Raw genomic sequence first — 14,559 nt, 5'->3', positions numbered from 1 at the left:
ATTACATTGGCAACATGACGATTTTACAGAGTTCTGCACGTTCTGCACTGGTTGAACCAGGCCAAACAATTACTAGCGCTTCAGCGGAATGAGACTCTAAGGTCCTGCAGAAAATACATTATGGGATAGGATCGTTGCACACCGCTGCTCTGAGGCGAGCAAATCAGTGCGCTTGCTGCCTAAGAAGGCACGTTCATGACAATTTTAGTGGGAGAAAATCTGATCTTTTTTATGCAGAATATGTAAATTTGCAGCAATTATATTGACTTACCTAATTATTATTACTTAATTTGTTTACAAAAATTTAAAGAAAGAATGAATCTTCATACTAACACTTCGAAACGGTGCCCACCTTGTAGTGCCACCTGCCTGCAATGCAGGCCCGCTCTTCTGCCGGCCCTGCATACACTGTACTTCAGAAGAGTTGTCTAAAAATGTTTCTTCTTACAGATGATTAAATGATGAATACTGCTAAGCATTTGCAGAGCAAACCTTATATGTTTGCTGTTATATTCATATTACAGTATGACTATCAACAATATCAATTTACAACACCACATAAAAACAACATATACTTATCCTCATAAGATATTTTGTGTGCTAGCCCACTGAGACTAACACACAAGGGAAAATAGGAAAAACTAGTTACTTATTAGCAGACAGGAAGTGTCTAATTATAGAACAGTTTGTGTGTCATCAGTAGTTAGTAAGAACTTGGAGAAAGTAGTGAAGGACCATATACAGCATTGGGCAGATGAGGGTAATGTTATCTGTGAGAGTCAACATGGATTTGTGAAGGGGTGCTCTTGTTTTAGCAATATGCTAGCCTTTTATGATAAAGTTACAAGAGTATTAGATGAGGGAAAGGCATATACCGCCATTTTCTTAGACTTAGCAAAGGCATTTGACAGGATGCCACATGATAAGCTGATATTCAAGGTTGCAGCACATGGGTCTGGGTGTCAGATTGGTCAACTGGATTCAGGATTGGCTGTCCGATAGGTATCAGAGAGTTGTGTATGGTGGGGCAGTTTCAAGGAAGCAGAGGGTTGCAAGTGGGGTCCCATAGGGCTCAGTCCTGGGACCTATATTGTTTAACCTTTATACAATGACATTGTCAGTGGATTGCAGGGGGATATTCAGTTGTTTGCAGATGATGCAAAGCTGGGAAGGATTATTAGTAATAGTGCCGATGCAGCAGCCCTGCAAGAGGATTTGAACAAGTTAGATAGATGGGCAAATGAATGGAGTCTCGGTTTAATGCAGCAAAATGTAAGGTCTTGAGGTTTGGGAAACATCGATGGGACACTGCATATTCTATGGGAGGAGTTATACTGGAGGAAGTAGGGGAGACAAGAGATCTGGGATTGATGATTGATAGAAACCTGAAATTTAAGGTACATATTGCAAAGGTAAGTGCAAAGCTCGTTGCTCGTGTATGCAATTTTCTAAGGGAAAAATGAAGCAATCTCTAATGATTTGGAAAGAAGATGCACTCAAAAGAAAATTCCTTTGGATGGAAATCTTATTAAACAAAAAAACTCTCAAAGTTTATAAACATTTATAATGAAGACCAGGTGTTCAATGCTGATGAATCCAGGTTATATTGGAAAAAAATGCCAAAACGCACCTATATTTCAAAAAAATGAAAGATCAGCTCCTGGGTTTAAAGTTTCTGAAGATAGAATTACTCTACTGTTTTGTAGTAATGCATCAGGTGATGCATTAATAGGTTAATAAACTAATCGGTTATGATTTGTTATCATTCAGGGAGTTAGAGGTGTGATTGAAATCTGATTATCGGAATAATGAATTACAGGTAACCCTCATATAACACAGATGTTAGGTTCCATAGAAATGCCACGTTATGCGAGATTCAGATCACATTGAGGATCAGTTAATAAACTAATGTTTATTAACCGGTCCTCAAATCCTTGTGCTATGAAAGATTAAAATATGCACTTATTTTTATTTTTCCTAAAATATTTATGCATTACGTGCAATGAAGTTTAAGTTCAATTTGTAATTTTCATAATTTTATACTATGTATTTGTGTCATAGTTTATATGTTTTCTTAACTTACATGAATTACCTCAATTAAATAAAAACATATTTTTGTTGGATATGTCATTGTTGTTTATATAATTTAAAAAAAAAAAAAAACGATTTTAAAACATAACCCTACTTTTTGTATGCGATCTGAGTCTTGCATAATGCGATTTATATAACACGACATTTCTATGGAACCTAACAAGCGCATTATACGAGGGTTACCTGTAATTCATTATTCCAATAATTAGATTTCAATCACACCTCCCACTCCCTGAATGATAACATGAGTAAGCGTGAATTTCAAGACCAGCATTCGCCCCTGCTTGATTTCACATTGAGAATTCAGTTGACATTTCCAATTTTCTGTGTTTTATCATAGTCTTTTTTTATTGCTGAATTTCATATCAAATTTGTTATAGCAGTGTTCTAAATAAATCCAGTTGTTGTGGATTTATTTAGGAATTAAACCATCAAGTGCATTAAGCAAAGGGCTGAAATGAAGATCTTAATATCCTTAACATTTTGACAGCTGAGATTAACAATTTTAATTCATGATTTTAATCCAATTTCAATTGAGATTGACAATTTTTTTTTTCCTTACCTAGGAAAGAGGACTTATAACACTACAGTGCCATGTGTGGGTAAGTGATTAAGGTAAGGATAAAGAACTAGCCTACTGATATGTTGCTTAGAGAGTTAGAAGCTGTACTCTGTGGGAGAAAAAGTATGGAGTGGGGGGGGGGATTGATCCAAAGAGTAGAGGTGAATAGAATGAAGGAAACTGATGAAAAGTTAAATTGTTGTGTTTAGAGCTGGACAATGTATGGGTGCTGACCAGTGATTGCTCTATACAAGATAGAAGTGATAGAAGAGAGTGGAGGAATGGCACTGCCCATGAAAGTACCATTGGAAAAGGCAGAGCGCTAATGGGAAAGCAACTGAAGAGGAGTCTGTTATCTATTATGTAGATCGTCTTCTAAATATCATCAAGAATTAGGTTGGTCAGATCTGAGACTTATAGTTAGGAGTTGAAAGGAAGGGAACACCAAGCTTTTTAGAGGATGAGGAGGAAATGTATGCAATTTCTTTGTGTTCCCATCCAAGATAAACTGCATGGGACAATCAACCCAAAAAAGAGGATGATGATCTTCAAAGGAAATTAGAACATTATCAGGATAATAAGACAGGCCTGAGTTTTTATGACATCGAACTTTAATTACTTTAACTTTAATTAGAATGAGGCTTCTATTGCTTAAGTCAGAGAGACACCATTAATTTAAAGGAAGAAGAGCATGAGTGAAAGTACAGAACGCTGGGGTACTCCGGCATGGATTTGATAAGAGGAAGCTATCAACCATGACACACAATGAACAACCAGCAAGGAAGTTAGCAATCCAATCATAGGAGGAAGGCCATAAAATGGAAGTTTGTTCAGGATGCCTCAATGCCAGACAAGATAAAATGGTTTTGAAATATTAAGAGCAATAGCATGGGTGTCTCCAAATCTTTCCATTACCCATGTCCAAAGGTAGGTGAGATCAGCTAGGAGGTCAGCTGTAGAATGAACATGACAGATCCATATCGGTTACTGTGAATTAATTGATGAGATGAAACTTTCCTTCATAATGTGATCCTAACATATGATGAATAACAATGCACGCTTGTACAAAAACCACCTTCTTGTACCTTCTTCAAATCTAACTGCTGACTAACAGCTTAAATGGTGACAGATAAGGATCTGAAGTTCAGAGGTAACATTGCACACATTGTGTAGCCACCACACTGGATAATTGCAATGCAGAGGAATTTAATGTGCAGAGGCCTTTATCAGACCTCACATGGATTATCATGCACAGGTTTAGTCCCCTGTTTTTCATAGTGATAAAGATATATTGGAGAGATTCTAGAGACCATTGACTAAGGTGGTAATTGGTATTTCTGATGTAGGATATGAAGACAGATTGAGGGAATGCAGTTTCCAAAGCCCAGTAACAACCCTTAAGTTAGTTAAGAGTTGTTCACTGGACAATGTGGAAGAAATTTTTTATAGAATGGTGTAGAACAAGAGGATATACCTGGAAGCTTTATAATGAGGGTGTGAGCAGTGGCATAAGGAGGAGGAGTAGGTTCTTTTCACGGAGAGCGGATGGTGAGTGGAATGAATTGCCTAACACTGTGGTGAATGGAGATATTGAATGAATTTAAAGCAAGGTTTAGTGGGCTTTGTGTTTAACAGTGTATGTGCCTCCTGTGATGAGTCTCGTGACCCAATGGAAGTCTGGTGTTAATAATAATAAAATAAAAATAATAATAAATATAAACTGTGTATTTCTCGATATACTGTTCCATTTAAACCATATAAATGTAATGTTTGAATCAGCTTTTCTCTTGCCACCTTGCTATATGCATTTTCTAGATATACAAAATATAAATATAGATCCTTGTTTATTTATTTATTTATTCGTATGGCATAAATAACAAAACATGCAGTACAATACGCTGTCACTTTAAAAACGTATAAAATGAAAAATCAAAGTCATTTTAAAAACCAATAAAATGAAATGGTTACATCCATATTGGTCAGATAGTTCATAGCTTCGGGTGTAGCACTTAAAAAGTCCAATTTGTCTCCTGAATGTGCCCTGAGATAATACTGAGTCACAATATGGTCCACAGTTTGTCTTTGAGCTCCACAATAACAATGCGGGGATGGTCGTTTATCCCATTTAAAAAGCATGTCCGCACATACACCATGACCAGTTCGTATTCTATTAAGCTAAGTCCAGGATTTTCCTGGGAAGTGTGAGCAAGCATCAAAACTTTCTTGTAATTCTTTGAGAGAAAATTTTGTGATGTCTTCTGTCTGGCTCTCCCACTGTTCTTGCCACTTTTGCTTCAGGTCAAAGTTAGATTGTAGTAGTAGTTGGGATAATTGTAGTGGTGGATATCTAGATCTCAATCGTCGTACACTTAAGTCTGGGAGATCTAAATGTATTGGTAGGGCTGTGTTATCCAAGATTTTCTTATGCTCCTTAAGAGAGCCTTAGTGCTGCGCAGATTCGGTGGAACAATGTTACTAAGAGCTGGAAGCTAGTGTGTGGGCGTTGATTTAATTGTGCCAGAAATCAGTCTCATTGTATTATTTAGTTGGCTATCAACAAGTTTAACATGTGTGCTATTTAGTCACACTGGTGAGCAATATTCGGCAACAAAGAAAACTAGACCAAGAGCTGTAATCTGCAGATTATCAATTGTTGCTCCCCATGTCGTGCCTATTAGTTTTTGTATTATGTTGTTACGGGTTCTAAACTTAGCAGAAACATTTGTTTGATGTTGCTTGTAAGAGAGCGTGCGGTCCAGGGTCACGCCCAAGTATTTTGGAAACTTATTGAGTTGTAGTAAATATCCTTCAAAGAAGATTGTAAAGTGACATCTGCCATGTGATTATTAAGGTGAAAGCTTGATACTTCTGTTTTGTCTGGATTAAGCTGGAGCCTCCTTTTTTGTAATATTCACCTATTGTTTTCAGATCTTTTGTAAGTATGTCTTCAGCCTGACTCATGTTTCTGTGTCTAATGGCAATTACGGTGTCATCAGCATAACAGAACTTGCATGAGATGGTAGCAGACAAGTCATATGTGTATAGGTTATAAAGTAAAGGTGCCAATACTGACCCTTGAGGAAGACCATTATTAAGTTTTCTTTGTCGGGACATTTTATTTACTAATATAACTTGAAAGAAACGTTCATTGGGCATGGAGGAAATTAAGTGTGCAGTCCATTTACATGGGACAATGCTAAGAATTTGTATATAAGACCTTCACACCATGCTGTATCATAGGCCGCTGTTAGGTCCAAGAAGACAGCTGATGTTTTTCCTTCCTTCTGAAATCCAGCTTCTATGTATGATGTTAAAGTGAGCACTTAATCACAGCAACCACGTTTTTCTCTAAAACCAGCTTGTTCAATTGGGACAAGCTGCATAATTGGTATGGACAATCTGTTGTACAGAAGGCATTCTAACATTTTACAGGTGCAACTCAATAAAGCAATAGGTCTGTAACTTTTTACCTATTGGGGTGGTTTTCCAGGTTTAAGAATAGCAACTATTTTTGACTTCTTAAACTGGCTAGATAGTTGGCCAGTCAATAATATATCAGAAAAGAATTCACAGAGCCATTTTATAGTATTTGGCCTGCTATTAATCAGAAATTCAGGATGGAGACCGTAGAAGCCTGGGACCTTCCCATGTTACTCGATTATTATTATTATTATTATTAAACAAGACCTCATAGAGTCAAAGACTCATCTAGGAGGTCCTTTTATCTCACACACATCTCATCATACCGGGTCTTAAACACATTCAAACTCCTTGCAGACACCACACTCTCAGGCAAGGCATTCCAATCATTCACAACTCTGCATGAAAAAAACCTGCCTCTCACTCCCCTACTCACACCCTCTTTATACAGTTTCCAGGGATGACCTCTGGTTCTCCCCTGATCTCCCACTATTCGCTGTAGAACTTCTCCACCACTGATCCTATAACAACCCCTTACCAACTTGTAGGTCTCTATCATATCTCCCCTCTTCCTTCTCTCCACTAGACTCTGCAAATTACATCTTTTCAATCTTTCCTCATACTCGACATTCCAGAGGTCAGAAACTACCTTAGTCAGTCGCCTTTGGACCCTTTCCAACATCTCTTCATCCTTCTGAAAACCAGGTGACCAAATCTGGGCACAATAGTCCATGTGTGGCCTAATCAAAGCCTTATACAATGGAACAAGAATCTCCCTACTTCTACACGTCAGTGTCCTCCTCATCATTCCCAGAAGTCTTTGTGTTGTCTTCACAATTTTGGCAATGTGTCCCCTAAATTTTAGATCCTTATCCACTATCACTCCCAGATCTCTTATTTTCTCTACTTCCAACAATATATTCTCACCAAGCATAAATTCTGCATCCCATCTTTGTTTTCCAAATTTTAAAACCTTACATTTTGCAACATTGAACTCACATCCCCATTTGCTTGCCCAATCACTCAATTTATTCAAGTCTTCTTGCAAGGCCACAACATCTTCACTACTCTTTATGGTTCGTCCCAACTTTGCATCATCTGCAAACAACTGAATATCTCCATCCAAATCTTCGCCAATATCATTAATATACAAGTTAAATAGTAATGGCCCTAAAACAGATCCCTGAGGCACTCCACTAGTGACTTTCCTTTTCCTGGATATTGCACCCTTGTCTTGAATTGAGATAAAATCTGAACAATCCATATTTTACCTGAACCAAATTGTCAGTTTAAGTATTTGTTTATTTTGAAAATGAATAAACTGAATAACTGTTGTAATAGATATGGTATGAAGGTCAGAAATAACAAGACAAAGACAATGAAAATAGGCAGAAGCATCAAAAATATCAACTGCATTGTGAATGGAGTACCTATAGAAGAAGTAAAACATTTCAGCTACTTAGGTAGGATTTGTAGTGAAGATGATAAATTAAATATGAAATTTAATTTAATTTAATTTAATTAAATAGACAAAAAAAAGACAACAGAATCAACAAAGCTGGTATGGTAGGAAGTCAACTGAATAAATTTATATGGAATAAGAGAGAAATTAGTCAAAACACTAAATTAGTTGTATACGAGGCAGTGTTGAAGCCAACTTTAACTTATGGATCTGAGAGCTGGGTTAGAAATAAAACACTTGACCAAAGACTAGAGACTGTAGATATGAGATTCCTGAGAAAGGTTAGAGGTGTGAACAGATGGCATCAATGGCAATATCATATTAAAAACAAGGATATTAGGAATGAACTTGACATTGGTGCAAGCCGAGTTAATCTCAGGTGGCATGGTCACTTAAATAGAATGGGAGAGGAAAGATTAGCAAAACAAGTGTTCTCTGCCAGGTTGGCAGGAAAAAGACCCAGAGGAAGACCAAGATATAGGTGGATTGATACAGTAAAAAAAAGTGTCTTAGAAGACAGAAATATGAGGGCTGATAATGTTGGAGTCTTAACAGGAAACATTGATTTGGAGGAAAATTGTAGATAGGAAGTTAGTGAAGATGTAGGTTTTTCATGTAGTACTATCATATCCTGTACACCCCCTTGAGAGTACATGTCAGGAATTTGATGATGATTTTCAAAATTAGGGCATATATGTATATATGTGTAGACTTTTAATGGACTGATATTTAACCATTTAACTGTTACAGTTGAGTTAACTCGATTGAAGTTTATTTGACTTGGGGTTCTGTCCTTGTATGACATCTAAAGAGAAATATTTGAACTGGTGTAACTAATCATACTAAGCACCTCCATAGCACAATTAGAAGAACGACGGTACATTGCACCCTTCGATTGGAAAAGGCCTAAGTTCGATTCTTGTCGTGACGGGAGGAATCTTTATATATGGACTTTTTCAATCAAAAGTGTGTTAGCTGATCTCATACGGAGGTATCAGGGTTTTTTTCTCCCGGAGACTTGGATTTTTCGTCCCACATACAGACAAATCGGCCCTTCAGAACGCACACAATTTACAGACAAAAAATGCTAGTTATGGTGAAAGGTGGTAGATGGTGTGAATTGTGTACTTTAGATGAAGAAAATTCTGGTGATTCTACATAAATTAATGTGTGTAATTTGCTTAATCGAGTGGACACCCCTCAAATGGATACCCTTTGATTATGAAATTTTATAAAACACTATTATTGCCATTATTGTGAGTGAACAAGTGTATATCAAGAATGTATGATACTGTCCAGACTTCTTATTTCAGTAAGAATTTTAATTGATTTTATTTATAAATTTTTTGCAAAATTAATTCAGCACATGGGACAATGTCAGTAGAATATAAAATCAGCAGTTAAAGGGTTAATTGTAAATTATAAAGCAAGAGCGACTGTGATCTTACCTGGCCTACTTTCCCATCACAAAATTCTGGAATATCACATTCTGTTAAGGCTGGGCGACATAGATAACCTTGATGCCGTAACTATAAACAAAGAAATTAAATTTTTAATAAAGATCTTATTAAAACAATTTAAATGGTAATATGCAATCTCTAAGAAACTGGATTTCATAAAAATCTTATTAAGTTTAAAAATTGTTATTGATGTAATTATATTGCCAACAAGGGCTGGTCGATTGGTAGAGTGCTACAAATACTTGTATGAGTGCTACTCTGCTACTAATGGCTCATGAAAAAAAAGTTAAGCAAGTTTGAGCATGGTTAATAATTGGAAGGGGTTCAGTCATTCGATGCTGAATCCCTGGAGTCCCTGGAGGTGTCACTTAATAGCAAGAAGAAGAAGTCAATAATAATATTGACTACTTCTTCTTTTCAGAAATTTTCTGACCACTGCTGGACAAAGGCCTCCTCCAGTTCTTTCCGAATTAAATTAACTTAGGTATTATTATTATTATTATTCAGGCCTCCACGGAGTCAAAAGACTCATCATGGGAGGTCCTTTCTAAGAAACACAAGTCTATCAAGACGCATCGAGGGAGGTCACGCCTAGGAAACAGAAAATCTATCATACCACTCCTTAAATGCACTGATCGTTCTCGCTCTCACCACTCCATCAGGCAATGCATTCCATGGTTCAACCACCCTCCATGCAAAGGAACCACTCCTCACTCTCTTTCTCACAGTTTCCTTTTGTAACTTCCAGGGATGGCCCCTTGTCATGACTCCTTCCCGCTGTACAACCTAGCGAAAGAACTTCCCATTGTCAACCCTGTAACCACCTCTCAACAGTTTAAAAGTCTCAATTATATCACCCCTCCTCCTTCTATCCACCAAACTCTGCAGTCCACACTCCCTCAGCCGATCCTCATAACTAACATTGTACAGCCCGACACCATCTTTGTTATCCGCCTTCGTACCCTTTCCACAGTTAATTTATCCCCTTCAAATCGTTGGGACCAGATCTGAGAACAATAGTCTTAGTGTGGTCTGATCAGAGTCTTATACAACGGAATTATAACCATTTTATCTCTGCAGGTCAGTGTCCTTCTCATTATTGCAGCAATCCTCTGTGTTACCTTCACTACCTTTGCAATATGTCCCTTGAATTTCAGGTTTCTATCAACCCAGATCTCTTGTCTCCCCTACTTCCTCCAGTATAGCTTCTATGATAGAGTATGCAGCATCCCATCGATGTGTCCCAAACCTCAAGACCTTACATTTTGCTGCATTAAACCGACACCTCCCATTCATTTGCCCATCTGTCTAGCTTATTCAAATCCTCTTGCAGAGCTACCACATCTGCACTATTACATAATAACCCTTCCCAGCTCTGCATCATCCGCAAACAACCGAATATCCCCTTGCAATCCACGGACAATGTCATTGATATAAAGGTTAAACAATATAGGTATCAGTACTGAGCCCTCTGGAACCCCACTTGTAATCTTCCGCCTCTTTGATATTGCTCCATCATACACAACTCTCTGATACCTATTGGACAGGCAATCCTGAATCCAGTTGACCAATCTGACATCCAGATCCATGTGCTGCAACTTGAATATCAGCTTATCATGTGGCACCCCTGTCAAATGCCTTTGCTAAGTCTAGGAAAATGGCAGTATATGCCTTTCCCTAATCTAATGCTCTTGTAACTTTATCATAAAAGGTTAGCATATTGCTAAAACAAGAACGCCCCTTCACAAATCCATGCTGACTCTCACTGATAACATTACCCTCATCTGCCGAATGCTGTATATGGTCCTTCATTAATTTCTCCAAGATCTTAACAACTACTGATGACACACAAACTGGCTTATAATTAGACACTTCCGGTCTGCTACTGCCCTTGTGCAATGGCACTATCTTACCTTCCTTCCATTCCATGGGCACCTTTCCCGCAGCCAGACTTTCATTGAAAAGCCAGGTCAAGGGCACTGTCAGTTCCTTAGCACATTCTCTCAAAACTCGTGGTGAAATACCATCCAGTCCCACAGCTTTACTAACATCCAGAGTACTCAGTATGTGGAACACACTCTCCTCCTGCACCTCTAAACCTCGAACCTGCTCTATCCCTGTAGTATTCAAATTGACTCCTCCAGGATGAAATACGCCAATAAAGTGTTCATTGAACAATTCCACTATATCCTCTATATCAGTCACTCTATTCCCATTTTTATCCCACAATGTCATTCTTTCACAGTCATTTCTCCTCCTACTAGCCACATAGCTAAAAAATTCCCTAGGATTTTCCATGGATCTAAGGGCCAATCTTTTCTCATATTCCAGTTTCGCCTTCCTTACCATACTAGTCACTGTTCTAGCCTGTGTCTTATATTCTTCATGCATCTTCTCTTCACCTGTCTCCTTATATCTCTTCCACAGCCTCTTTTTTGCATGTAGCTCCTGTTTAATATTATTTGTCATCCACTTTACTCCAAATTCTGTCCTCTTCTTCATTCGTGGAATACAGCTAACAAATATTCCTTCACAATTTCTCAAGCGCTAATGATATCCCGGCCTTCGAATTCCTCCCTCCACAAAACTTCCCCAAGTTGACATCTAAGACTATTATAATCACCTGCTTTATAATTCTGCATACATTCCCGTCTCTGATACTCCTGCATGTCTATTCATTTTCAAAGTCAAAACCATATGATCACTCTCTCTCCAACTGGTGGGAGAGAGAGAGAGAGAGAGAGAGAGATGTCATCTCAGTTATTATTAGCTCTTCTAATACTATAACCAAATCCAAAACTCTTGAACTTCTTGTTCTCTCTGTTACATGTTGCCTAAGACATTTGTCCCTCAAGAATTCTAGAAATTCCATTCCCTTATTGTTACATGCATGTTCCTTTCCCCAATCTATACTGCTGTAGTTAAAATCTCCCATAACAATCATTCTTCTTGCACTTGCCATGCTCAACTGTCTCAACATCTCCTGGTCCCCACCCACTGTGCTCCTTGGTCTGTAGCAACACCCCACTAAATATCCTGTCTTGCCCACCTCCACCTCACACCATATGCTTTCAAAATCATTAGTATTACAGCCTTCCAAAGTCTCCACTCTTAGAGGACATAGATCGTCACTTATCATAAGCAGTACTCAACCACCACGCTTTCCCTTCATATCCTGCCATAAAATGCTGTACCCAGCAACTTCTATTCCTGTTATTATATCCTCTTCTGTCAACCACATCTCTGTGATTCCAATAATCTTTAGCCAGGCTGATGCTATCAGTGCCACCAATTCCTCTCCCTTATTCCGAATACTCCTGGCATTGGTATAAAGCATAAAAATGCCACTGTTTCTATACCCAGCATTATCCCCTCTAGACTCCACTGGGCTCAGCGTTAACTGATGTCATCCCCCTTCTTCCAAGTACCCATTCCCAAAAGAGGCCATCTCTGCTACCATCCACACTGGGACACACTGACTCGTTCAGAACAGCAATCTCTCCAGATGCCTACTTCCTTCCTCATTCAAATGCAGGCGGTCTCTTGCATACAATTCCTCTCTGCTCTCAAACGCACTCCAAGCATCCACATATTCGAATCCTCTCTTCTGACACATTCTTGCTATTATGCCATTCAATATCACTGCTCTTCTGCTCAGCTCGGCATTATCATACCTAGGCAACACACACCATCTTTCCTCTCTGTGTCTTCTTTCGTACTGCCTCAAGCAAGAATCTCATATATCTCGCTGCCCTATTTACACCACCACTCAAGTCATTTGTTCCCACCATCACAATCATCTCATCCACCCTTTCACCTCTCTTAATTGCCATACCCACATCTTTAAATTATTATTAACTGTAAGCATATGATTTAATTGTGTTTATGTTAGATCTGTCATCTTCCATGAGAATGCCAAACCTGTTATTCCATCTTATTCATCTTCCGTGACTCAAAATTTTTTAGTTTCATTCTACTGTGTTTATTTGCTGTATATATTATGCTCAAATATTCTGCCCTCACGTGGAGGCCCTATGAGAAGAAGGAAGATTGCACAAGTGGTGAATATCAGTGCTGAAAGAGATGAGTTCTTTTTAGGAAGTTTTTAGTTGATGAGATGAAACAATTAAGTCATTATTTTTACATCATTATATTTATGAGTTGTTTGTGCGATTAACTGTAAGGATAGTGTGCTTAATTTTCTGATTTTTAAACGTCTATTATTTGCTTTATTGTACACTAGATTGTGCATCATGGCACCAATGTGCAAAATAATAGCTGGTGATTACATTTGCTACAGCATGTGCAAAATGTATGGCCTTCGCACCTGAGAAATCTTTGGATGGAGAATGAAACTGGGGAACATGTTTGTCAAAAGTGTTTCATGAACGAATGTCATAAGTGTGAAGAGACAAGAATGATAGCAGAGACGTAGATTGTAAAAGAAAGGATAGTGTAATTATTTAAAATTTGTTCTTCATGGAACAAAACATGAGATTGAGTGGTTGGAGAAATGACTGGTGGATGGTATGACACCTAAACAAAAGAAAGGGGGTGAGAAAGCAGAGCGAAAACATGAAAATAAAGATCAGATTTTGTATGGTGATTCTGGCAGATGGTATGACACAGAAATTAAAGAAAAGAGAGAGAAAGCAGAGTATGAAAGAGCAAAAGTGTGTAAAATAAAGACTGGGTTTTGTATGGTATCATTGGTACGAGTAGTCCTTGAGGAGAGTATGATGAAATCATGTTTTCCTGGAGCTAAGATAAAGGATGTCAGTGACATTGTAAGGATGCAGAAACTTAAGGTGGAAGAGATTTTTATTTTGGCTGCTACAAATGATTTAGCAGGTAAAAATCGTGGTATGCAAGAAGACATGAAATAGTTGCTAATGCATGTGAAAAAGAAGAGTATGAAAATAAAAGTTGTGAATCTGTTGCCATGGTATGACAGAGGCGAGCTGAGACAGAGCTATAATTTCAAATGAGTCACAAAGATTGTACAGGAGGAATAGTGTGGAATAAGTTTGATGGAAGGAAAGGTTTATATAAGGTGGATGGTTCGCATTTGAATGAACTGATGTCAGGAGGCTTGAGAAAGTGTTGTTCAGTGATAGTTCAAAAGTACAAAGTCAAGGAAACTAGAATATTTAGGGAGAATGCAGGTAAGCCCAGGTCTAGGCAATGTAGAGGTTAGTAAGTTGGAGATCAATCATATGATGCAAAATGTAGCACCCCAGGCTAACTTTATGGGATGAAGGAGGTACTGCAGCATGTCTATACTGATGCCAGAAGTATTTGGAATACAAGTGAGGAGTTTTTAGCATTAGATACCTCAACTTTGGCAAAAGTTACAGACATGAGTTAGATTACTTTGACTGAGGATGATATAATCATACGAATAGAATGCAAAGGATACAGTATCCTCAGAGAGCACAGAAGTAACAGGATGAGGGATGGGTTTTGCTAATAATAGCAGAGGAATTGAAGCTAAAAGCTGAAGTACATCAGAAGAACAGAGATTCTTTGGACATGGGCTAAATTTGGTAATAACTGTAAAGTCA

At 38.1% G+C, this 14,559-nt stretch overlaps 1 protein-coding gene across 2 annotated transcripts in view; it reads right to left on the bottom strand.

Moving 5' to 3' along the window:
• The window catches only part of LOC150092192 (disintegrin and metalloproteinase domain-containing protein 11-like), a 1,236,934-nt gene that overhangs the window by 734,863 nt on the left and 487,512 nt on the right, over window positions 1-14,559 (bottom strand). For both annotated transcript variants that reach the window (XM_090415260.1, XM_090415259.1), the window contains exon 19: window positions 8,984-9,064. In XM_090415260.1, coding sequence (XP_090271386.1) covers window positions 8,984-9,064 — 81 coding nt within the window. The remainder of the gene's footprint in view (window positions 1-8,983; window positions 9,065-14,559) is intronic.

Source organism: Typopeltis vanoorti, unplaced genomic scaffold (assembly GCF_054136105.1).
Source record: "Typopeltis vanoorti isolate ZY-2024b unplaced genomic scaffold, IOZ_Tvanoo_1.0 HiC_scaffold_24, whole genome shotgun sequence".
Classification (NCBI taxonomy): Eukaryota; Metazoa; Arthropoda; class Arachnida; order Uropygi; family Thelyphonidae; genus Typopeltis; species Typopeltis vanoorti.
Note: the sequence above shows the minus strand (reverse complement) of the source record. Positions and strands in the feature narration are given on the sequence as shown.